We start from the raw sequence: 26278 nt of genomic DNA, 5'->3' as shown, positions 1-26278 counted from the left end.
GACATTGTGGCCCATCAGGAGGAAGGGAGACCCTGCCAGTGGCACTTGGTTTTTAGTGAAGAAGCTAGAAGGTTGCCAGGTTGTTGACCCTTGGCCTCTTTCCCTGTCTGTCTGCCAGTCAGGGTGCATATTTACATTCAACTGTAAGCTCCTTGGCCTGAGGCAGTCAACAATCACTTTTACAAATTCGCCTGCTCAGGGATTTGTGAATGAAGAAAGTCCTCATCCCTGAGAAACTTGCCCTGTTAGCCAGACCCAAAGAACAACGGGTCCCACACACTTTGATTAGAATAATGCCATCCCATCACTAACACGTTTGTCATTGGACCTCAGGTACTATCTGTTGAGTGCTTGTTGAGTAGGTGTTGGAATTTTGCTTACACGCGAATGTTTCATGGCGTGAATCATACATTCAAACTGAGCTTTGACCAGGGAAGATGATAAGTATAGAAGCTGGTGCAGTTTGGTCTGCCCTGAATTCTCCTACCCATTACAGGGTTGGCTATGCCTGTTGTTCTAGGCCATATGTCTTTCAACATGGATTCCTCCATCATTAACAATAAACTGGAATGACAGTCTGGCAAAGCCTAGTCAACATCTGTCAGTCACAAAGGAAATACATTGCCTGCCAGCCCATTGTTTGGAAGCATCAGGTGAATGGCTGAAGGTCAAAAGTGAAGAGGTTAGGGTTGCTTTCCATCTGAGATGGGCTGGACAGGAGTGGGGAGCTTCCTCCCTGGAGGTGGGTTACTCACAGGGGCGTTGACTTCCCAGGGCAGCTGGGACAGAATGAGTGGGGTGGAAACAACAGTTTTCTCTCTCCCATTTCCGGAGGATTCGCACCTGCAAGCGAGAGGGGGCAGAAGAAAGGTCTAGTCACCTCTAGCTTCTGGGGGCTCCATGCAAGAGTTAGCTTGTGGTACCACACTACAGGTGCCCGATACAATCCCTGAATTTTTTGCTCGTTTTGTTTAATTTCAGATGAGTACTGTATTTGCATTATTTCCACCCTCTCTCGCCTCTCCAAATTCTCCTGTGCTCTACCCTCCTCCCTTTTAAATTTGTGACCTCTTCTTCTATAATTACTATTGTTAAATTTATACACCTAACTTAGAGAGTCCATTTAGTGTTGTTTATATATACTATTTAGGGTTGACCGCTTGGGATTAGACAACCTGTCAGGACACTTATCCCTGGAAGAAAATCTATCTGTGAGAATGTGGGTGACTATTTAGAACACAGTTGAACGCTGTATTGATTTAGGAATAGGGCAGCAGTATTTCCTCCTTTAGTGTCTATGACCTCTGTAGCCAGATTTACTGTACCAGGCATGAATTTGATAAGTTAGATAGCCGTTCGTTACACCCCAAACATAAGTGCCACTACTGCGTCTTTGGAGCTATGGCACTAGGCCAGTGCTGTGGTTTGTAGGTTTTACAGCTGGGTGGGGCGACTGTTTGCTTTTCTCCCTTGGCAGCTTGCATGGCTCTTTCTGATTCCCTGAGAGCTAGTCCTGAGAAGGGAGGCTTCCAGATCAGTCCCAGCTCGATTCCTCCATGTCCTGTGTCTGTAGTGTGTGGTATCTTTAACAATAGGGGCTTTTTTAAATTAAAGGAGACAACTAGAGCAATGTCAGTATCCTGTATTGTTTTGGGAGTCTCTTGACCAACAAATGGAAGGAAGGTTTCCCATGCCTGATATACATTCACACACAGCACCACACACACAGCAAGCACACACACACACACACACACACACACACACACACACACACACGCCAAACATATGTGTATATACCACACAAATTCACACACACATCAAGCATGTGTGTATACACCACACAAATTCTCTCTCACACACACACACTCACACAACCCCTGCCAAACGGAAGAAAATCTCTCCCAGTTTTTGATAAATTATACTTTAAAAACAAATGCAGTCCTTCAATTTCACTGAGTTGTAATTATATTAAGTTACCAGCCCAAAACGAATTTTATGGAATGTAAATAAGACATTTGTATCATTTTGAAAAGAAATAATAAACATGTTTTAGCCAAATAAGTTCATATAAAAACAGTCACACAGATATTCATATAAAGGGAAATAGAAAGGATCATTATGAAGTTATTGGCTGTGGAAGTCCAGTTAATTCAGACCTTAGAAGCAAGTTTACAAGAAAGATGCTGAATGTGTATTTTTTTTTTTTCAGTTGCGTGGCAGGTGCTGGAGGTGGCTCAGCAGTTAGGAACACCTTTTGCTTTTACAGAAGACTTGAGCTCAGTTCCTGACACCTCCGTTGGTTGGCCCACAACCACCTGTAACTTCAGTCCAGGGGATTCAACACTCTCTTCTGGTTTCTGTAGGCACCAGATCACATGTACACAGATTTGTTGAGGTACTGAGCCCCTTGGTGCTATATCCTGGCAGCATTCATCACCTAAGGGCAGGAGACCTCTGTGGTTCTCTGCCTTGCTTTGTTATCATAAGATTCCCCAGTAAATACTGACTTCCCTTTATTCGGGCTTTCATGGACTCTTACTACAATGGTAGGTTACAGACATGCGCATGTCTGGGATGGAGGAGCAAAGTCATTTCCTTAAACATTCCATGTCCTTGGCAGACCCGCTGCTTTCTAGCACTCCCCTGGGAGTGTTTACAATGGAAAACAAAAGTGCACCAGACAAACTGGAGGGTCCACTTTCCCTTTGGGGGGTCGTGAGAGGAGAAGGCATGGTTAGTCTTCCATGAGACAAGACCTTTCTGCATTGTCTCCAGAAGTAGTTACAAATGAACCTCAAAGGTTAAATGGCCTGCCCATGGAGTTGCATCTATAAAAATGGCAATGGGTGGACCAAAATCTCAGTCTTCCCTTCGGAACCTGGCAGCTGGGATTCCTGATGTCCAGCAAGCTCAACAGTCCCCAACTGGATAAAACCTGAGGACACTAAAAAAAAAAGATCCTAGGTGGCAGCTGGGATTCCTGATGTCCAGCAAGCTCAACAGTCCCCAACTGGATAAAACCTGAGGACACTAAAAAAAAAAGATCCTAGGTGTTTTAGAAATAAGTGATATCCAAGCTATATTTCTTTTATTGATTTAAGACTTCATTTATTATTGTGTGCAGATGTGAGTATGAGTGGATATCAGAGGAACCAGCCCCCCCCCGTGCAGGGGAACAAGTGAGAAGCGGGTTCAGTATGGTGGTATCACTGCCCAGGTCTGTGGGGCCTTCCCTTCTATCACCTTCTGTTCTGAGCCCTGGATCCAAAGTCAGGTTCCTAGGGAGGCCTGGAGTGTTGAAAGCAAGATAAAATTGCTCAAAGACCTAAGATGTCACCTACTTTTCATCTATTTCTCTCCTTGGCCTTGGACTCTCTACTTCAGTAGATATTGGTGAAAGCTGTGGTTGCCTTTCTTTCCCAGGGATAAACGTCCCGTGATCATGGATACTCTTTCTCCCTTAAGTCAATGGGCAGCTGGATATAAAAGGTATAATCTTAGTGGCTGTGTGGCAGTTCCTGGCCAACCTGGTCTACAAAGAAAGTTCCAGGATAGGCAGGGGCTACACAGAGAAACCCTGTCTCAAAAAACCATAAACAAACAAATCAATGTGTGTTATAGTATTAGCAGAGATGACATCCAGACTCGGTGGAATTATCCAAAGGTCGGACTCATGTTTGTACACAATCATGTTTTATTTGAAAAGATTTCTACACTGTATTGAGAGTAACACAGGTGAACAAGACAACACAAACACAGCCCTGTCCCAGCAGGCACCAACTCCCATGTATAGCTTGGGTTGGACTGTTATTTTTCCACAGTGAGGGGGTGGGGTGGAGGCGAGAAGGGAAAGGATAGAAAGAAGAAATGGGCATTATTCTTAACTCCAGTTTGGAATCTGACTGATGGGATAGAAGATGTTTCATTCACAGGACCCCTCTAATCTGCTTCTCTTAGCCAGCTGATGGGTGAGTCTGCAACCTGCTGGGCCAGCTGGGCGGGTCAACACACAGCCACATTGATTTACTTTTCTCCCCATCTTGTGGACTCTCCTAGGCTAGAGGAGTAAAGGTCGTATAATCACAGTCTTCAGAGTATCTGGCCAGGCCAGTGTTCAATACTGTGCAGCAGAACTCAATACATCCACAGGAAGAGAAGTGTCGAGCTGGGTGGTAGAGACAGGATGTCCCTGTGGATCATTACTGGGACCTTTTCAATTGAACCCACGGCAAGATGTGGTATGCCATGAAGACCGGAAGCGTCATTATCTTAAAACCAGACCTTGACATCCCAGCTGCATAAAAGCAACTAAGATTGCACGAGATTTCTTTTTGCTTTCCCTGACTTTCCTCAGTGGCAGAAGGCAGATGCTAGAAACTGGTCGGTTTATTTCCTACACCAAAGTGCGCTCAGGAGTCTCCTTTGCTTAAGGACCAAGTTCCGTTCTTGGGGCTATAGCTGCTGAGCCTCTGGCATCCTGCAACATCCAACAGCCTTCTCAGCATCTGGGATAAGACCTCCACAGTCCAGAAAGAAGCAGATCCTCTGAAGATCTGGGTCTAGGGAGGTAAGGACGTGACTCCTTAACTTGGGTTTTCTATTACCCAATGGAAGTGGAGGGGACAGACCTCTGGGCCACGAAGGCATCATGGCTTAGAGAATTGTAAACAGCGAAGTATCTTCCTGGAAGTGAAGCCACAATCAATGCTTCTGAAATGGTCCAGCCAGACTCCCATAAGGGGTGGCTCATCATGCCTGACTTTAAGTTTACATTTTCAACTCTATGACTCAAACATATTTAAACACAGACCCCACCAGCCCGGACTGTGTACATATCAACAGGTCAGTAACTGCAAAAAGGCCCGTGCTTCTCTGACATAACACCGGAGCCAACTACTTCACAGATTTAATAAACATTTCCAGACTCTTTTGCCTCTTAAATCAGCTATAGCCAACTGATTATACTGTCTTGGTTACAAGTCAGTTTACATAGTTTTGTTCCATTTTCTACGCATGTTGTCTTTTGAACCATTTATTACAAAACTTATATTAAAAATGTCTATCTTCCAAAGGCATATGACTCCAGGGGCCATGGCTTATCACGTGTCTGTCCTTTGGCACCTCTGGCAAGTGGAGGAGTCACCATGGCTGCAGGGGGCATCCCATGGGTCATCTTCCTCCACAAGCAGAGGATGGGGAGCAGGGGAAATTGGAAGCACTCTTATTTTCAGATATGTTGGGAGAACAGCTTGATCTGTTCAGTTCCTTAGGGCCTGTGAAAATAAAGAGAATTATTTATTACTCCTTTTACTGTTGTTGGGACTAGTCACCACCTGCCCCATAGTCACTGAGCCTATTGTCCTGTTCTGTGGTTTCTGTCCCAGAACCCTGTGCCCCTCTTCCCAGGATATTCCCCTCCACACCTAATCCTTACAAAGGCAGGGTCAGGAGTCCAGACATTTCCAAACACGATGCATTGACAGATGTCTATCAGGGTACCTCCCAGTCGTAGATGACTCATCCTCTCCCCTCCCCTCCCATCATCATATTTCTCTGGTTTTTCTGTGGTGCTGAGTTGGAGCATCGCGAAGGAAGCTAAGCCAGGAGTAAGGCTCTTCCCTCCTAAAGCCAATGTCAGGAAGACGCAATGACCTGACCTGTGTGGTTGTAGGGTGTGCACAACAGGTGTGATGGAGCGATAGAAATACAAAAGACCCCCCCAACACACACACACACACTCACACACTCACACACACACTCCAACTCATCAGAGTGGGGGCCTGGCACTGTGACAGGTGCTTTCCCCCAGCACAAGGAGATTAGGAAACAAGTTAAAACTTGGTTTGGATTTTCTTTCAAGTTTGGGTAGTTGGAAAAATAAGATGAGAGATCCAATCTGCTCAGACCTCCAAGGAAAGTCAGTTTCGGGCTTTGAGTGTGTTTTTAGAAACACTGACATCTGTCCCTGGAAAATATCAGAGGCTGCACCTGTGGGGGTGATGGGTGCTGAAGATGTGCAGAGGTTTCTAGAGTGGTGAGCAGGACTGCCTGTGTTCACGTATCACATGGGATAAGAAGTTACTTACGAGAACCTTCCAGAAATTTTCCTCATAACCAAAATGATGATCCCTCCAACGAAGCCAATGGCTAGCAAGACTCCAACTATGATTCCAACCAGGGTCACTACTGCCAAGCCATCTGAATGGAAGGGAAAAGAACCATGAGTTTAACAGATGCAAACAATGGCACTGCCCTGCCATGCTCAGCACTGAGGGGTCTCTGCTCATCTCCCAAATACAGCTGAGCCCAAGTCAAGTGCAGAAGCCATTTTTCTCTTCTTGGTGCCAGGGAGCAAACCCCAGTCTTGAGTGTGCACGGTGCCACCAGGCTCCAGCCCCTGCTCCAATCTAATCCCAAGAGGCTTCTCAGTCTCTGAATTTGTCACACATAACCCGCTGGCTTCACTCTTGATGGGCACGCTTTTTTATGGCTAGTCAATGACAATATGGTTAGTCAACATAATAAAGGCTCTGTATGACAAACCCACAGCTAACATCATTTAAGTGGGAAAACCTCAAATTATTTCCATAACAATGAAGTACAAGGATGCCTGGCTTATTCAATACAATAAAATAACACTAAACTGTGATGTGTTGTCATTCTCCACAGCTGTCATTAAGTAAATACACTGTGTGTGCGTGAGAGAGAGAGAGAGACAGAGACAGAGACAGAGAGAGAGACAGAGAGAGAGAGAGTTGCATGTATGTGAGAGAGACAGAGAAGAGAAAGGTGTTCGTGGGCTGGGGACAGAGAGTGTCTGTGTGTATGCATATGGGGTCCCATACCATCAAAGCGCTTTACAACTGAAGTATTCCTTTAGTCCTACTTCCTTTCAAATATATGGAATTTCCTTTTCTCTCTTAATAATTATAAAATTGAAGGTACCAGGCCTGCAGATCAGTCCTATGCTCCTGCTATCTGTGAAGATGAGGCAGGGGGATTGCAAATTCAATCTCTGTAGCCTGGGCTACAGAGTGGCCAGCCTGGGCAAAACTTAGTGATATTCTGTCTCAAAGTAAAAAAGTTAAAGTGGGCTGGGGATGTTACTTAGTGGTAGAGAATCAATTTAGTATGCATAAGGAGCTGGGTTCAATCCCCAGCACTTCAAAAAGCAAGGAAGAGAGGAGGGAGGGGGAGGAGGAATGAAAGGAAGGAGGAAAGACATCATCTTTTTTGGAAGATGCTTCTCGAAAATTAGGTTCAAAGAAACTTTCTTTTCAGCTCCCAAAGGACCACACTCTCATTTACCTCTCTTATCTGTTGTCTGTGTTTCGTCAGCTGTGTTATCTGGAAAGAGAAAAATGCATGATAGAGAATCATTAGGATCTAATGACTATAATTTAACAGTTGGCAGATGAATTTACCTTAAGTGGAATGTAACAAAACAAATGCAAGGAGGACAATTTCCTCCACAAACCTGATAGAGAGTTCGGAAGCCAGCTCTGACAGATGGCTGTCCTTGTAAGGATTATCGTTTATCGTCAATTGGCGACTGTTACTTCCCACCTACGGGTTCTCTGTACCTTTGCACCCACTGACTGGATTTTATCTTTTAAGTGTCAAGGCCACCGAGCCACAGAGCTGCGAAATGAATGGTTGGGAACTTTGAGATACCGGGAGAGCAAAGGAATACAGGTGTGGCTACTTCACCTGTTATCAAGATCCTGGCAAACCCAGGAAGTGTAAGGTCATCTAAGCATTTTCAGAGCAGGCTGTACATTTGGGAAGAGGTAGCCCGGGCTGTGGGTCATCTGTTATCTATTCCTCTGCTCTTCTTTGGTGGTCAGATCTGTACATCATGGGGCAGCAGCCTGCCCTGCTAGGATGAATGAAAACTGGTCCTTTGTGACTCCCACCCATTAGCGAGGGTTTCCAGCAGCATTCTAGTCCAGCCTGATAGCCACAACACATACTCTCCACCTGAGTTCCTCGTGAATAGTTTCCCACACCCCTCTTTCAGAACAAAGGTGCTTTACTTAGTCTCTCCCATTAGTCACTTTACACAGAGCCCCTTAATTCTGTGGAGTTGAGGGTGGCTATTTGCCTCGGCTGTAGACGATGACCACCATCCGGTGAGAAGCTGGAGAGATGGGAAGATCAGACTTTCTCTACAATCTTAGCTCACAGCTTTCAAAAATACCCTAGAGCAAAGGTTCTCAACCTGTGGGTCTCGACCCCAAAGGGGTCGAATATCAGATATTTACATTACAATTCATAGCAGTAGCAAAATTAGTTATGAAGTAGCAATGAAATAATTTAGTGGTTGAGGTCATCACAACTTGGGGAACTGTATTAAAGGGTCACAGCATTAGGAAGGTTGAGAACCAGTGCCCTAGAGGTTCAACAGTTTTCAAAAGTAAAACTGGCTATGATGTGCTGTGTGTGGTGTGTGTGGGGGGGGCGACTTTCATTCATAGTTCTTGGCTCTTAACACCCTTCCTGAAGCAAGTCGTATGAACTAGAATTCTTTTCCAAGGCCGACTAACAAAGCTGTACTCACAGGCTAAGGATACGGGACAGAGATAGAATGCTAAGTTAGCATCCTAGCATGCCAAGTGCATCTCAGACTTAGCACCGCACATGTGAGGAAAAAAAAGTCCTAAGAAAATGTAGTGGTTTAGATGTGAAGTCTCCCCAATAGGCTGTTGAGTCTGACACTGTCCCGTCCCATCCCTGTCCCGTTCCCCCTCCCCCCATCGGTGGCATCATTAGGGAAGTTGTGAAATCTCTAGGGCACAAGGCTTTGCTAGAGGAAGTTGGTTACTAAGGGCAGGCTTGAGATGTATACCCTACTCCATTTCCGGTCTGCGCTCTGCCTCCTACCTGCAGATGCAATGTGGCTAGCATCCTACCCCTCCTGCCTCCATGCCTTGCCTGCCATGACGAACCACATCCCCTTGACCTGTAAATCGGAACAAACCCTTCCTCCCTTAAGCTGCTTCTCATCAGATAGTTTGAGCCAGCAGTGAGGCAAGGATTAATCCAAACTCTAACCCTACCCCACAGGTTTTCTATCTTGGAACAGGCCACAAAGAAACTCTCTCTCCTTTCGTGTCATAGTAAGTTTTGTTTTGTTTTGGTTTTTGGAGACAAGGTTTCTTTGCGTAGCCGTCCTTGGTTATCCTGGAACTCACTTTGTAGACCAGGCTGCCCTGGAACTCAGAGAGATCTACCTGTCTCTGCCTCCCAAGTGCTGAGGTTAAAGGCGTATGCCACCTCCTAGCTGAGCCACAGCAAGTTTAAAGACCTTCCTTATTCCAGAGGGGTCCTGCCTCATATACTTGGACTCTGGGCAAACGAATGCTGTACGGAGAGATCAAGGAGAGTAGAAATAGGCCAGCCTGCCTACTGGGTCCCTGCCCAGTCTGTTAGCATAAATCAGACTGCTTGCTCAATCACAGTTCGACATGGCTGCCCATACTTTAATCATACATCTGCAATACCATATCCACAAAAACCTGAAAGGAGAGTTTGGAGAACTTTTAGATAGCTGAACACATGGACCCTGAAGAGGGTATAGCCAGAAGAGGGTGTAGAAGTTAGGCATCTTTCTACTGTAGCCCAGGCTAGATTCTAACTCCCTATGCAGCTGAGGCTGACCTTGACCTCCTGATCTTTCTGCCTCCTCTTCTCCATGCTGGGATTACAAGTTATACCACTATGCCCAACTATTTCTTATTTTAAAGGTTTATTTATAATGTGTGTGTCTGTGCACTCACATGCACACATACGTGCACCTGCATGAGTTAATGTGCGTCATTTGCCTGCAGTGGCCAGAAAAGGGTTCGGGATCTCCAGGAACTGGAATAACTGGTGGTTACAGTTATGTGGTTTCTGGGAGCTGAACCAGGATCCTCTGCAAAACAGCAAGTCTTCTCAAACACTGAGGCTTGCTTCCAGCACCCAAGAGCTGGCTCGATAGCAGGAATGCTCAACAAATGGGGAAAGCTGTGTTTTCTGCTAATTGGCTGCTGACTCCTATTGAATAAGAGAAATCCTCTACAATTTTGAGGTCTGTTCTGACATTCATATTCTTTCCTTGCTGAGGCTGACTTGGCTCTGCCTGGTAGTTAATGTTAGCATTTTCTTAACAGCATGCAGCAAGATTTTCATTCACTTCAAAGTACTTTGAAGGATGTAGCTCAATGGTAGAGTACTTGCCTAGCCACGAGGAAGGTGCTAGATTAGATCCAGAGAACCCCAAAATTCCCAACCAACCAAGCATGTAAACAAGCCCCCCACCCCACTTGACAAAAACAATAGGAACAAAATATACATGACAAGAAAGTTATGACATTTTTGTTTTGAGACAGGATCACACTGTGCAGCCCCGGTTCGCCTAGAACTCACTTTGTAGACCATACTGCCCTCACACTCACAGAGATCTATCTGCCTCTGCCTCCTGAGTGCAGGGATTAAAGCTGTGTACTACCATGCCTGGCCAATATTAATTTTTTAAGGGTGCAGCTCAGTCATGTACAACCATCACTTCCATCCATTTACTGAACTTCTGTGTGTGTGTGTGTGCGCGCGTGCGCGCGCGCCAGGGCCCGGACCCAAGACCTCAGCCATGCTAGGCAAGCATTCTGCTACTGAACCACATTCTCAAAACACGGATCCTTCCCATTGTGCAAAGTGGGGACATTACACACACTAAACGGTAACTCTTCACTTACCCCTCCCTTAGCTCCTAGAAGGCACCATTCTGCTGTCTACACTTGTCTGATTTCAGCACCTCTAGGTACCTTATGCAAGTGGACTCATACCATATTGTTCTTGTTGTCTGGCTAAACTTGCCTCACATATGTTATAGCATCTGTCCGCATCCATTTCTCTTTTAGGGATAAGCAATATTCCACTGTGTGTGTGTGTGTGTGTGTGTGTGTGTGTGTGTGTGTGTGTGTGTGTGTACGTACGTATTATATTTTCTTATCCATTCACTTGTTTGTGAATACTGAGTTGCTTCCATGTGTTAAATATTGTGGGTAGTGGTCTGTACACAGGCAAACCAATGTGAAAGGTTTTGTTTTGTACTTGAAGCAGCATCTCATGTAGTCCCATGCCATTATTTTGTCTTGACAAATGAACTCTTACTATGTAGCCCAGGCTGGTGTCTAATTTGCCATCCTTGTGCCTTAGAACGTGAGCATTATGGACATGTGCCACCACACCTGGATGCAAGATCGCTTTTTAAATCCTTAGAAGTACTGTAGAGTTCTTAAAGCCAAACTGGTGACTGGACCTGGAAATATGCATTAACACAAGGTTCTTACCACGGAGTCAGCAGTGCAACAGGCCCTTGCAGGGAGTTGCCACTAGTTACTATTCAAGGTTGAGAGATATTCCCAGAAAGCCAGTAAACTAAAGTTGATATTGGATTCTGTACCCAGCACACAAAGACCAGCATGGAATTTATACTCTCAGTCCCTCAAGTCTCTGACTCTTCTGTTTCTGGGTTTCATAGATTCTGTAAGAGTGGACTCACCTATGTTGGGGTGACTTGTTTCCTTGTCCGAAGAGTGACTAGTCACCATTCTGACAGTGGTTGTACTCTTATGTTCTTTGTCATCATGGTCTGAGACTCCTGGGGTTGACAGTTCCTCAAAGGGAATCTTTGCGTGTGTTGGTACCTGTTAGGAGTGAGCGAGGCAAGAGAGAAAATAAAGCCTCGGGTTTAAAACATACAGTGGAAATATTTCAAGGTAGCATGTATTCAAAACACACAGGAATAAATCCCAGATGGAAACAAGCAAACAAACAAACAAACAAGAGTGGAGATGGGGCCGGGCAGTGGTGGCGCACGCCTTTGATCCCACTACTTGGGAACCGGGGGCAGGCGGACCTCTGGGAGTTCAAGGACAGCCTAATCTACAGAGTGAGTTCCAGGACAGCTAGGGCTACACAGAAAAACCCTGTTCTTGACCAAAAAAAAAAAAAAAAAAAAAAAAAAAAAAAAGAGATGGGGTAAAACCAGGTTCAACCCAGAAATAAACTTTTAAATGTTCAGCATGCATAGTTCCTGTCCCTTAGTTCCTAAAAAAAACAAAAAACAAAAAACAAAAAAACAAAAAACAAAACCCTGGCTCACACACACCTTATATCTCCTCTCCCTAGAATTGGAATAGCGCTTTCCTCTCGTAGCATCGATTTGTCAGAACTATGTGAAGGGGGACATGACAGTTTCCTTTGCACCAGGCCCTTTAAATACATTCTCAATATTCTCAGTATACCACAGGCAACTTTTAGAGTAAACTCAATAACAAAGCTGAAGGTTTCATCATTGTGAGCTGACTTCCTGCAGGAAAGATCCCTCACAGACATTCTGTGACAGCGGAGGCTAGGAAGTGCTTCTGATTTTAGCTGTAACTGCATGTAGGAGAGGGGGTGGGCTGTTGTGGAATATTCCTTTATGTTGTGTAAAGATGCGTCACTGTGATTGGTTTAATCAGGAGCTGAATGGCCAATAGCTAGGCAGGAAGAGGTTAGGCGGGACTTCTGGATAGAGAGAAAAGAAGAGGAGATGAATCCAGGCACAAGAGGGACACCGGGAGACTGAGAGGACACAGGAGGTACAAGATGGAACAGAGGTTAAAAAGCCATGAGACAAAATGTAGATTCATAAAAAATGGGTTTATTTAAGTTGTAAGAGCTAGTGGGATAATCCTAAACTCTAGGCCAAGCTTTCATAATTAATAAGTCTCCATGTCAGTTTTTGTGAGCTGCTGGCTCAAAGAAAAAAAATCCATCTACACAGTGGACATGTGTGAATGTGTGTTTGTTGTTTCAAGAGACAGGTCTACCGCTGGCCTGGGGCATGCTTATTAGGCTACACTAGCTGGCCAGCAGACCCTAGAGATCCTCCTTTCTCTGCATCTCCAGAGCGAGGGTACCATCCTCTCTGGCTTTTTCATGGGTTCTAGGGATTGAACTCAGGTCCTCATGCTTGCAAGGCATGCATGTTACTAACTGAGCCATTTCCCCAGCCCGATGTTGGCTTTTTAACGTTTTCATTGTTCATCACTGAGGACAGAGCAAATGATCTGGATGAAGAGATACACAGAGTTAGATTGTGGAGCAACTGGCTTGGGGCTTTCATGCTTCCTCTGGGAGAACCCCTCCCACCTCCCCAAGGACCTACCAAATGTCCCTGAATCTAGACCTTTTTAGTTTGTTTGTTTGTGTGTTTATTTATGTGACAGAGCCTCACTGTGTATCTCTGGCTGTTCTGGAACTCACCATGTAGACCAGGCTGGCCCATATTTACATAGATCTGCCTGTCTCTGCCCACCCCTCCACCCGGTAGTGGAATTAAACACATGTGCCACTAGACCTGGCTTCAGCTGATTTCTTACTGCTTTGAGACGACATGGTCTACTGCTCTCAAATTGCCTGTGCCCACCACACCAGCTCCCGTGTCCCTGGATGAGACGTACCTTCTGTCCTGAGCCACACCACTATTCTGTTGTACAGCAGCTGATTTCATATGTAAGTATCCATCATACTGTGACATGTGACAGCCTGCCTTTCGAGCCAACTCCCCCTTTCCCTAGACACTCACCAGAGGTGCCTTGCCAGTAGGTTCATTCAGTCCTCCTGTGGTTGTGGTTCTGTCTTCTAGCCCTGGGGTCACCATGCCATCTCTTGCACCTGGGGTCACAATATCATCTTCTAGCCCTGAAAAAGAAAGGCCAGTCAGGGATGCAGTACTCAAACAATGTGGGTGAAGGCAATTGGTCACCTAGAGCCACACCCAATTATGTTTCTTGCACTGTGTACAGTGTGGTCCTTTCTGACCTGTTACAGTACCAGGGCCCACACCACTGTCCTTGGGGTGCCTCTGACATACTCCATGGCCTGGTTGTCTCCACTAAGATGCAAAGGAAAACGGAGACACATGGTGAAGCTGCCAGATAGAGCTGGACAAGTACATGCCTACTCTTCCCTTTCCAGTAAAGAGCCAGTGTCTTCCCGACTAATGCATTCAGTTGGGCAGAGTATTGTGTAGACCAGAAAAACTCCATAGAATCATTTACAAAGTTTTTTTTTAGTATACCTGGCTCCATGTTCTGTGCAAACCTACGGTGTCCAACAAAATAAATGTCTGTTCGATTTTTACAATCAAAATCTCAGGGTTAGGGGTGTAGCCTAGCAGTAGAGCACATGCTTGGTTTGCCCAAGGTGCTGGTCTCAATTCCCAGCACCAAAACATTAATTAATCAATCAAAAGAAAAATCACAGGACTGGCAAAATGGCTGAGAAGGTAAAGGTGCTTGCTGCTAAGCCTGGTAATCTGAGTTCAAACCTAGGACCAAATTTTGCAAGTTGTTCTCCGATGGTCACATGTGTGCCGTAACACATGCCCCTCCCCAATAAAGAAACAGGGTGTAAGCTGGGCGTTGGTGGCGCACACCTTTAATCACAGCACTGGGGAGGCAGAGGCAGGCGGGTCTCTGTGAGTTCGAGGCCATCCTGGTCTACAAAGCGAGTTCCAGGAGAGCCTCCAAAACAATACAGAGAAACCCTGTCTCGAAAAACCAAAAAAAAAAAAAAAAAAAAAAAAAATAGGGTGTAATAAAATTTAAGACAACAACAATGATCCTAATCTCCATAACCATTTAACTGAGATTGCTGCTCACTTGGATAATTCATATCACCAACCCACTGACCTCATAGATTGATTTCAACTTTTTTGAGACAGGGTTTCTCTACACATCCTTGGCTGTCCTGAAACTCATTGTGGAGACCAGGCTGACCTTGAACTCACAGAGATCCACCTGCCTCTGCCTTCTGAGTGCTGGGATTAAATGCATGCACCACCAAATTACAAATGGAGTCGGCAGTACACTTAAAGATGCTGAAATGCCAAGAGGATGCTTAGTATCAAAAGCTAAACTTATTTGACCCCACTGCCCTCCCTAGCTTATATGAAAGTGTGTGAGTGTGTAGGCAAACATATGGTGTGCTGTGTGTATGTAGAGGTCAGAGGGCAGCCTCAGTTGTCAGTTCTCTGCTTCTACAGTGTTTGAGACAGGGTCTCTTGCTGTTTGCTACTGTACATGTCAAGCTAGCTGACCTGTGAGTTGTGGATTCTCCTGTCTCCATCTCTTTGTGGACGCACTAAAGCCACAGATATGTGCTACTGCATCTGTGGGCTCTGGGGCTTCAAACTCAGATTGCCATGCTGGCATGACACGATAGTTAGTTTCTGTCCATCTGACATAAAGTAGAGTCATCCAGGGAAGGAACTACCTCTGCCAGACTGGTCCCTGTGCATGTCTATAGGGCATCTTCTTCGTTAAAGATGGATGTGGTATAGTCCAGTACACTGTGGAAGGTGCTACCCCTGGGCAGATAGTCCTGGGTTGTATAAGAAGGCAGACTTGGGCCTACATAGTGACTTATAGTGCCTTCCTGGCCAGCTAGGGGCTACACAGAGAGACCCTGCCTTTTTTTTTCCCTGGAACTCACAAAGATATGCCTGCCTCTGCCTCCCAAGTGGCAGTGGGATTAAAGATGTGTGCCACCACCACCCAGAAACTCTGTTTTACGAGAAAAGGATGGGGGGGGGAGAAAGTGGGCCTTGGAGAGCAAGCCAGTAAGCAGTGGAGCAGTGGAGTTGCAGCCTCTAGGTTTCTGCCCTGAAGCATCCCTTGATGATGGTTGTAATATGTAAACCCTTTCCTCTCCACACTGTACTTCGGTCGACGGTTTCTCATAACAGCAGAGAGGCAAGCTGAGACACGCGGCAAGTGATTGGCAAGTGACTTATCCACCGAGTCACCTCCCCAGCTCTGACCCTGACTTGCTGGAACTCGCACTTGGATGAATGACTGGGGACTGGTGGATGGGATGGGGCAGCAGCAGGTAGAATTCCACTGTGGTGGGGTGTCACAGCTTGCATCTACCTCCGCAGATCCCAAGGGGTAGAAATTGAATCCCCACACTCATAGGTCAATGGTGTTTGAGGCTAGGGCTTGCGGGGCTTGGGTGGTTGGGGTGTGTGTAAGGACTGAATGAGGCCATCAGGACGGGGTCCTCAAGAGGTGACTGGTGGGTGAGTAAGAGGAAGGTAGACCTGACCTGACACATGCACTCTTACTGTGACGTCTTCTGCAAAGCTACGACCTTAAGAAGGTGCTAGCAGAGACGGGCACCATGCAATTGAACTTCCCAGCCTTCAGAGCCATGGGGAGAAGAAACATCTGTTCTTCGTAAATCTCATGGTTTGGGGGATTTTGTTACAGCAATGGGAAATAAGATGGACTCAAATGGTGTGCGAGACGAGAGTGCCATCCTCTAACTGCCTCTAGACTAACTACACCAGGGCATCTGCTCTTAATTCATGTAATCCCTTTCACGAGTTACAAATCTGACTCACTGGCTGCCGGCTTCCTCCCTAGATGGAGCTGCTCTGGAAATGCCATGACTAACTAAATGCAGTTGTGAAAGAAAAGCAGGCATCACGAGAACAGGAGGGAGGGGTGCCTGGAAAGTGCCCGGTGGCATTAAAGAGTAGACGGTCGCCCACGTCTGGGATGCTGCTCTGATGAGCAGTCCTTCCTTCTATACTTTATTTCTCCTCTGCTGGGAGCCCAGCCAGAGGCACGACTAATAACTATTTGCTCATAACTCCACTGCTGAGGCCAACAGGGTGGGAGGCCTCTGGAGGAATGCTGCTCTGTTCCAGAGACTTCTCTTTGAAGCTGGCCTCCTTCCTGTTGCAGATGGATAGCTTCAGATGAACTACCTAGCATATGAATTCTTAAAGATATGAATCCTTAAAAAAAGAGAAAAAAACCAAAACAAACAACAGCAAACCCAAAAAGCCAAAACAAAACCAACAAAAAAACTGTGCCTTGAGGTACATTGGTTCTCAAATTTCTGAGAAACCACCATATTGATTTCCAAAGTGATTATACAGTTTTTCACTCTCACCAGCAATAGAGCCCGCATGGAACTGACTGAGTCCCTCTACATATATGTGATAGTTGTGCAGCTTGGTCTACTTGTGGTATTCCTAAAAGTGGGAGCAGAGGCTGTCCCTAACACTTTGGCTGCTTTGCTTTGTCCCGCCTTAATACAGGGGAGGTGCTTAGTCTTACTGCAACTTGATACGCCATGCTTTGTTGATACCTATAGGAGGTCTGTCCTTTTCTAACAGAAGCAGGGGAAGATGGGGGAAAGGAACAGGAGGAAAGGAGGGACAGGAAACTGCGGTTGGGATGTCAAATAAATAAATTTAATTAAAGAAAAACTCATAAATTTAATTAAAAAACACTCAGGAAAAAGCCTCGAAACCTTTAAAAACTCAGTGCATTCAAATGGCAGGCTTCCTCTTGTGATCATTTGCTACTGTGGGCTGAGGGCAGGGAGTATGTCTGTGGAGTAGACAGATGTTTAATGTCCTTTTTCCAGACAAGCAATCCCTACCTAAAAGCTAAGCATCCCGTGGGACAGTCACAGTCATCTCTTCAGTGATGTAGCTACTGGTAAGGTACTCACACTCCCATAAGCAAACCCCCACCTGTTGCAACTCACTGGGTCTCACAACACACACACACACACACACACACACACACAGAGAGAGAGAGAGAGAGAGAGAGAGAGAGAGAGAGAGAGAGAGAGAGAGAGAGAGAGAGAGAGAGAGAGAGGGAGACAGAGAGAGACAGAGAGGATCAGAAAGGGGGTAGTTCATTAGTTTGGGAGAGAACAGAAGAACAGAGACTATAGAAGGACTGTGAAAGGGATCAGCAAGAGTAAATATGGCCAGAACACACTACTACATGTATGAAAATGTCATAATGAAACATTTATCATGTACAGTTAATACAAGCTAACAGAATATTAACACAATAATAATAGAACACTAAAACAACAGCAACAAAAAAAACTTTATCCCCTGGATTGAATTCAGTTTTTAAAAACTATCAACTGTTAAAAAGTTTCCAGGAACCATTCAGAAAATTCATTTTCCATATATGGTATCTCTTAACTTAAAACAAGCTTTGCTTTAAAAGCAAAAGTACTGAATGAATGAAGTTGGCTTCAATTCCTTCATAGAAAGCTCAGTTCACTGAAAGAGTAACTCGATAAAAATTCCTCCTTGTTCTTTCTTCCCCTTGGCCCACAGAGCTCAGTACAGAAGTCTCCCTGAATAGACAAAGGGTGTTTTATGAATGACCGTTAAGATTACCATGCGTGTCTTTTGTCTCTCTGGCCCAGCATTCTTTTTGGCTCCATGGGAAAGTTATCTTTACAAGATTCTCAATTATTTTGGCAGAAGGTTTTCCCTGATGGAGAGTGTCTACTAGGCCAGCTGCCGAGTTTCCAGCCAGCAGTTGACATCTCCTTTTCTCTTTTCTTATAACCTTCAAGTCATGGATTGATGTCTTCGCACTCACGTGTCCTCCTAGGATACATACACCAGCACAGACACACATTCAGGGTTGCACGTCCATGTTCGCATACAAATGCTTATGTAGGTGGAGAGTGAAGGATCTATAGTCAACCAATGCTCACAGCCTACCTAGCCAGGAAAGTTCTGGAAACATTTCTATCTAAAAGAGTTTTAATAAATTATTTAAGGGGCTGGAGAGATAGCTCAGCAGTTAAGGGCGTTTACTGCTCATGTGGAGGGACCAGGCTCAGTTCCCAGCATCCATATTAGGCAGCTTATAACCACCTGTAACTTAAAATTCCTGGGGCTCCCATGTCCACTTCTGGCTTGAGGACATCTGCATACACATGACATTCATACACACACACACACACACACACACACACACACACACACACACACACACACACACTACTACTACTAAAATAACAAAAAATAAATCTTAAATTATTCAAATAAGGACATATTTTCCAATAGCATTTCTTTTCATCTTTTCATTTGCTTGGGGATGGGATCTCTCTATGTAGTTCAGGCTGGCCTTAAACTCCTAGAAATCCTCCTGCCTCAGCCTGTTAAGTGCTGGATTACAAGTTTTTACCATACCTGGTGCTGATATTTGTTTTAAAAGTTGTAGAATCTGATAGTTTGTTATACTGGAGATTGTAGTAGGCACAATGTTGCAGTCACAAATCTTTATTAAAATATTTTGAATTTGTGTTCAGTGTGGTGTTGTTTTGTTTATGATCTAACAAATAAAGCTTGCCTGAAGATCAGAGTGCAAAGCTAGCCACACTAGGTAACCATAGAGGCCAGGCACCTTTAATCCCAGCACTTGGGAGACACAGACAGATGGATCTCTGTGAGTTCAAGGCCACCCCAAGCCATACAAGATTGAATCTGTATAAAAGAACAACATAGCTCAAACAAAGGGGATCCCACCCCTTTAATCCTAGCACTAGGGAGATGGAGACAGGAGTGATATGACGAAGCAGAGAGGGAGGAGACAAGACAGATGCAGTCTAGGCAATCAGTCTGAGGATTCCCAGAGACAGGATCGCCCCTTTGGTCTGAGGATTCCATAGAGGTAAGAACTAGTGGCTGGCCGGGCGTTGGTGGCGCACGCCTTTAATCCCAGCACTCGGGAGGCAGAGGCAGGCGGATCTCTGTGAGTTCGAGGCCAGGCTGGACCGACAGCCTCCAAAACAGAGAAACCCTGTCTTGTAAAACCAAAAAAAAAAAAAAAAAAAACTAGTGGGGGGCTTGCTTCTCATATCTTTCAGCTCCTCCCTCCCCAATATCTGATTCTAGGTTTTTTTTTTATTATTAACACCAATTAGAATTCGTGCCACAGTTCAGTCTTTTTATTTGACTTATATTTCTTTAATTTATGGTAACAAGTGGTCCCATGTGTCTTCTGGCCATCAGGAATGTCTTCTTCAGTGACATTTTCTCTGGAGAGAAGGCTCAGTTGGTAAAGTGCTTGCTATGAAAGCATGGGGGGACTTGAGCACTGATCCCCAGCACCCACACAAAAGCTGAAAATGGAGGTTGGGCAGGTAGCTCAGTGTCTAAGGGCACTTGCTGTTCTTGAAGGGAACTCAGGTTCAGTTCTCAGCACCTGTGTGGCAGCTCACACCTGCCTGTAATTCCAGTTCTATGGGATCTGATGCCCTCTTCTGGCCTCCATGGATATTACACTCACATGCATATACACATCACATAAAGGCACACGCATACACATAAAATAAATAAATACATCTTAAAAAAAGAATGCTGAGTATGGTGACACACATTTGTAACCTCAGTGCTAGTGGAAAGAAGAGATGGGAGGATCCCTGGAGCTTACAGGCCATCCAGTCTAGCAGAACCAGTCTCAGTGAGAGACACTGTCTCAAAAATAGAAAATAGAGTACCTGAGATAGAAACCCAATATCAGCCTTATACATGTACAAGTATACAGGCACACGCACACACGCGTGCACACGTGTGCATGCACACACACTACTCTTTACATTAGATGCTATAGCCTGTTTTTCTTTTTCTTTCTTTCTTTCTTTCTTTCTTTTTTTTTTTTTTTTTTTTGGTTTTTTGAAGACAGGGTATCTCTGTATTGTTTTGGAAGCTGTCCTGGAACTCGCTCTGTAGACCAGGCTGGCCTCGAACTCAGAGATCCACCTGCCTCTGCCTCCCAAGTGCTGGGATTAAAGGCATGCGCCACCAACGCCCGGCAAGTGTAGTCCAGGTTGGCCTCGAACTCATGATCCTCCTGCCTCTGCCTCCTTCAGCAAATCCTACCGGTGAGCGCCACCACAACCGGCCTGTTTTCTATAGATGGAATTTGCATCTTTTTTGCAAAAGGCAAGCCCAGCCAGTAATCAAACATCGTATTTTCTCCCTCTGACACCATACTCACAAAGCCCTTCCTCCGGTTATGTAAATATTCACGCCTACTTCCCCAAGTCTCTGTTTGCATATTTAATAGTTTGATTGTCTGTGTTTATTTGATGTGGTCCATAAAACAGGAATGTGTAGGCATGCCTTACATAACAAGATTCAGTCCACAGCAACCTTTGTCCGTAAAATTACAACGGCGCTCGAATGTGGCGCCGTAGCTGTCACGTGTCCCAGTGCCACACATTCCTGTGTATGTGGGAATTGAACTACAGGGAAGATGTTCTGTATGCTAAGAGCTTGCAAGCCTTAGAGAGACAGTCCTTTGCTTCTCTGTCACTGTGAAGACAGGAGCTCATGGGACTAGGCATGGAGCTCATCTGTAGCGCAAACACTTGCCCAGCGTCTGGGTTCACGCCCTAGCATCACATGAAATAAACCAGCAATGCTTGCTTGTGTGCACGCATACAACAAAACGAAAAAGAGCCTTTTTTTAAAGCTGGGTGTGGTGACTGCTGATGCCTGTAATCTCACAAGTGTAGGAGGCTGAGGCAGGAAACGTGTGAGTTCAGGATCACCCTAAGCCACACTGTAAAATCCCGTCTCAAAGCAAACAGCAAAAACATCTGTGTAAGGAAGGGGTCTTTTCTGCGCTACCTCCTGGACTGACAGCTGTGCCAAGATGAAACTGAATCTCTCCACCCCAGCCACGACTGTCAGAGGCTCACTGAAGTGAATGATGAACCCAGATTTCGTACTTTCCATGATAAGCAAGTGCCTGGCCACAGAAGTAGCAGCTGATGCTTTGGGTGAAGAGTGGAAGGGTTATGTAGTCCAAATCTGTGGGAATGACAAGCCATGTTTTCCCACAAAGCAAGGTGCCTTGGTCCACAGCAGAGTGCATCTGTTAAAGGATGCATGGAGAATGCCAATCTGAGTGTTCTGGCCAGACGGTGGTGGCACATTCCTTTATAATCCCAGCACTCGGGAGGCAGAGGCAGGTGGATCTCTTTAAGTTCGAGGCCAGCCTGGTCTGCAGAGCAAGTGCCAGGATAGGCTCCAAAGATACAGAGAAACCCTGTTTCGAAACAACAAAACAAAAACAACAACAACAAAATCTGAGTGTTCTTTACTTGGTGGTTGTTTAAAAAAAAATAAAAGCAGAGAAGGATGTTCCTGAACTGACTGATACTACTGTGTCTGGGGCCTAAGAGAGCTAGCAGAACCCTAAAGCCCTTCAGTCTCTCTAAGGAAGAAGATACCTGCCAATATGCAGTCAGAAAGCCCTTAACAACGAAGGTAAGAAACCCAGGTCCAAAGCGTCCAGGATCCAGAATCTTGTACATCACATGTCCTGCAACAAAAACACTGGTGTATTGCCCTGAAGAAAGAATGAGCCAGGAAAGAACCTGGGCAGGCCAACGGCAGGGGGGCAGGGACTGTCATCACTCTGTACAGAAACATACACATGGCCAGGAGCTGGAGAGAACTCAGCCGACGCAGCTCTGCCGCTAACATCTCTCAGGAGTGCCCACACAAAGCCAGCCGCCCTAAGGAGCCATACTGCGTCACTTAGGAGGGTTAACTCTGATTTGAAAAGTTAAGTTTAGGTCAAACAACCCCAATTCTATTCCCAACTCCACCTGACGAGGGGTGCCCTAATATTGTGTCTTTCTTTTTTTATCTTTTTAATAAAGTAGCTATTGTTATTATGATTGTTTATATGTTTGTTGTAGGGGCCATATGAATGCCACCATGTGCATATAGAAGTCAGAGGATAACTCTGGAGTCTTGGAGGTCCAGGCACCATCAACCCTCCCCTGCTCCCCCACCAGGCTTGAGACAGGGTTTCTCCGTGTAGCCCTGGAAGTTTCTCTGTAGACCAGGCTAATCTCAAACTCAGAGACCACCTGCCTCCAGCTCCTGAGTGCTGGGATTAAAGAGGTGTGTCACCACCGCTGGCTGCAGCTCCACTCCTGAAGTCATCTCACTGTCTACTGGGCTCCTCCTGTAGGTCACCCTGTAACGTTAGAATCTGACCACTAGAGGGGGAGTTTCCCAAGCACCGTGTCTTGAAATGTAAAGATGGTTTTAAAAATGATGAGTCAGGAGCTGAGTCACTTCCAGGATCTTCAAAGACAACCTGTGGTTGCTGGCCAACAGAGTGGGGCTGCCTTTCACGTTCAAGGCTACACCGCACCTCAATGCAGTCGTGCCTGCGAATACTGGTGATTAAATGGCTTTGAAATGATTCTGTGGTTATTGAAAGAAGTAGATTGCTTTAAAAAAAATATCAGCAAGTTTTGGTCTTGCATTTTAGAAAAAACGGCAAGCTAAACAACAACAACAAGAAAGCTATTTGCTCCCAGTTGCATATGGGATAGAAAAATGAATTTGAAAAGATTTTTTAAAAATTCTGAAGAAAAGATTTGAAAAATAGGTCTGGTGGGGTAGGTAGGGCACATCTATAATTCCTGACACTCCCAGAGGCTGAGGTAAGAATATAAGGACTTCAAGGCAGCCGGAGCTACACAGAGAAGACTGTTTCTAAACAAAACAAACACATACATAAGATGAAGTCTATTAAACACAAGCTTATAAAACAATCCTTATTCAGGGCTGGAGCTATGGCTAAGTGGTTAAGAGCACTGACTGCTCTTCCAGAGGACTCAGGTTCAATTCTCAGCACCCACATGGCAGCTCACACCTGTCTGTCACTCCATGATCTGACACCCTCACACAGACATGCATGCAGGCAGCACACCAATGCACATAAAATAAAAACAAATTATTAAAAATAATAATTCTTATTAAAACATTTCAAAAGTTCTATTCATACGGAGCAATTTGAATTCCAAAGTAGTGTCTTTGGAAAACATTTATCAGTGGCCTCGGTGGCACCTGCCTATGATCCCAGCATTCAGGAGGCAAAAGCAGGAGGACACTGAGTTTGAGCCTCGTCTGGGCTACAGAGGAAGAGCTTGTCTTAAACAAGACAAATCAGACCAAAACAACCTCACCTGCAAAACCCAAAAACAATAAAATTAAAGGTTTGTTTTCTTTGGAAACCATTATGTTTAGTGAAATAAATCAGCCTTAGAAAGACACACAGCATGCTTGCTCTCATGGGCTAAACCTAAGCATAGAATTCTATGTGTGTTTGTTTTCCTGTGTGTGTGTGTGTGTGTGTGTGTGTGTGTGTGTGTGTGTGTGTGTGTTTGCAGGTCACAAAACTCGAAAGAGAATTGTGAGGGGGAGAGGAGGTGTCTTAGGAGAGGTGGAAAATGAAGACAGCAAAGAAACACACGTAATAGTAATAGTAGGAGAGCAAAAGAGGAACTCACTGGGGGAGGAAAGGGAACCAGCTGGAGGGGTGCGGGCCAATAGAGAGGAGCATGAAAACAAAACAAAATGTCATGTATGTTTTCAGACACCATGGTGATGCCCATCGATTTCCTATGCTAACCTGAAATTTTTAATTAGGAAAAACAAGTCCCCGGGTTAGTGAGATGGCTCAGTGAATAAAGGAACTTTGTAACCAGGACTTAGGACCTGAGTTTAATCCCTAGGACCCATACAGTGAAGGCAAGATGGCTCCCAAAGGTTGTCCTATGACCTCCATGTACACCCTGTGGCATGCATGTGCCCCTCCCCCAGTAAATAAATAAGTGTTTAAAAAAGTAAGTCAAGGAGCTGGAGAGTGGTTAAGAGTACTGAGTTCAATTCCCAGCAACCACAAGGTGGCTCAAAACCATCTATAGTGGGATTTTATGCCCTCTTCTGGCATAAAGGTGTACATGCAGACAGAGTACTAACATACATAAAATAAATAAAGTCTTTAAAAAAAAAGAAGTAAGCCTAAACTGGACGATGGTGGCAACCATCTTCAACCCCCAGCACTTGAGGAAACAGAGGCAGGCAGATCTCTGAGTTCCAGGTCAACCTGATCTACAGAGTGAGTTCCAGGACAGCCAGGGCTACATAGAGAAACCCTGTCGGGGATGGATGGATGGATGGATGGATGGATGGATAGGTAGGTAGGTAGACAGACAGACAGCTTGGTTCTGCTTCAACGTGGTATGACGTGCTTTGCTGACTCTCATGGGAGGCCTGTCCCTTTCTGAACAGAGGATAAGTGGATGGACGTGGTGGATGGGAGGTGGGGGGAGGGGATGAAGAACTGTGGTTGGTATGTAAAATAAATGAAAAAAATCCAATAAAAATTTTTGAGTAAAAGAGAAAAAAGATAAAGATCATGTTCAAGTCTTGAGAGGTGTCTCAGTAAAGTGTTTGCCACACAGGACCCAAGTGAAAATGCAGTGTGGCCATGTGCCTGTCATCCCAGCACTGAGCTAGCCGATCAGTGAGTTCCACTGAGAGACCCTATCTCAAACAAGTGAGGTAGAGGGGCTGGAGAGACGACTCTGAGGCTAAGTGAGCACACCGCTTGCTCTTCAGAGGATCAGGGTTTGACTCTCAGCATCCAGGTTGGGTAACTCACAACTGCCCGAAACTCCAGCCCCAGGGGCTCTGACTCGGGACTCATTTGCTACTGTGGGCTGAGGGCAGGGATTATTCCTGCGGAGTAGACAGATGTTTAATGTCCTTTTTCCAGACAAGCAATGCCTGCCTAAAAGCTAAGCATCCCGTGGGACAATCACAGTCATCTCTTCAGTGATGTAGCTACTGGTAAGGTACTCACACTCCCATAAGCAAACCCCCACCTGTTGCTCCTGTAGGAAGCCCTGGTGAAACTCACTGGGTCTCTCTCTCTCTCTCTCTCTCTCTCTCTCTCTCTCTCTCTCTCACACACACACACACACACACACACACAGAGAGAGAGAGAGAGAGAGAGAGAGAGTGAGACAGAGACAGAGACAGAGAGACAGAGACAGAGGAGGGGATATGAAATCAGAAAAGGAGTAGTTCATTAGTTTGGAAGAAAACAGAGACTACCGAAGGACTGTGAAAGGGATCAGCAAGAGATAAAAATGACCAGAACACACTATTACATGTATGGAAATGCCATAATGAAACCTTTATCATGTACATCTAACACAAACTAACAGAATACTAACACAATACTAACAGGAAACACTAAAACAACAACCACCAAAAAAACACCTTTACCCTCTGGATTGAATCCAGTTGAATTGAATTCAGCTGGACTGAAACTCCAGCCCCAGGGGCTCTGACTCTGGATTCCTTCAGTCATGTGCAACATCGTTTTTAAAAAGTGGAGAATGATCCAGAAAGGCAGCTGCCACGCATGTTTGGCCTCCACGTGTGTGTACAGTACTCACACACACACGGACACTTACATCTCACACATAGAATCCATTTTGAAAAACAACCTCTCTCTTCTATTCCTTTTACCCCAACAGAGGCTTTTGCATCCTATTCCCCTATCGTGTCCTAAAAATGTGTCAA

At 45.3% G+C, this 26278-nt stretch overlaps 1 protein-coding gene across 1 annotated transcript in view; it reads right to left on the bottom strand.

Moving 5' to 3' along the window:
- Positions 1 to 3676: 3676 nt before the first annotated feature.
- The window catches only part of Pdpn (podoplanin), a 36059-nt gene continuing 13457 nt past the window's right edge, over positions 3677 to 26278 (bottom strand). The window contains exons 2-6 of the mRNA XM_040757469.1: positions 13619 to 13734; positions 11546 to 11690; positions 7309 to 7347; positions 6087 to 6198; positions 3677 to 5273 (exon numbers count right to left, since the gene is read on the bottom strand). Of these exons, the coding sequence (XP_040613403.1) occupies positions 5267 to 5273; positions 6087 to 6198; positions 7309 to 7347; positions 11546 to 11690; positions 13619 to 13734 (419 nt within the window). The 3' untranslated portion in view covers positions 3677 to 5266. The remainder of the gene's footprint in view (positions 5274 to 6086; positions 6199 to 7308; positions 7348 to 11545; positions 11691 to 13618; positions 13735 to 26278) is intronic.

This window comes from Mesocricetus auratus, unplaced genomic scaffold, assembly GCF_017639785.1.
Source record: "Mesocricetus auratus isolate SY011 unplaced genomic scaffold, BCM_Maur_2.0 Super-Scaffold_100014, whole genome shotgun sequence".
NCBI classification, from domain to species: Eukaryota; Metazoa; Chordata; class Mammalia; order Rodentia; family Cricetidae; genus Mesocricetus; species Mesocricetus auratus.
The sequence above is the reverse complement of the archived record's forward strand: the minus strand, read 5'-3'. Positions and strand labels throughout refer to the sequence as shown.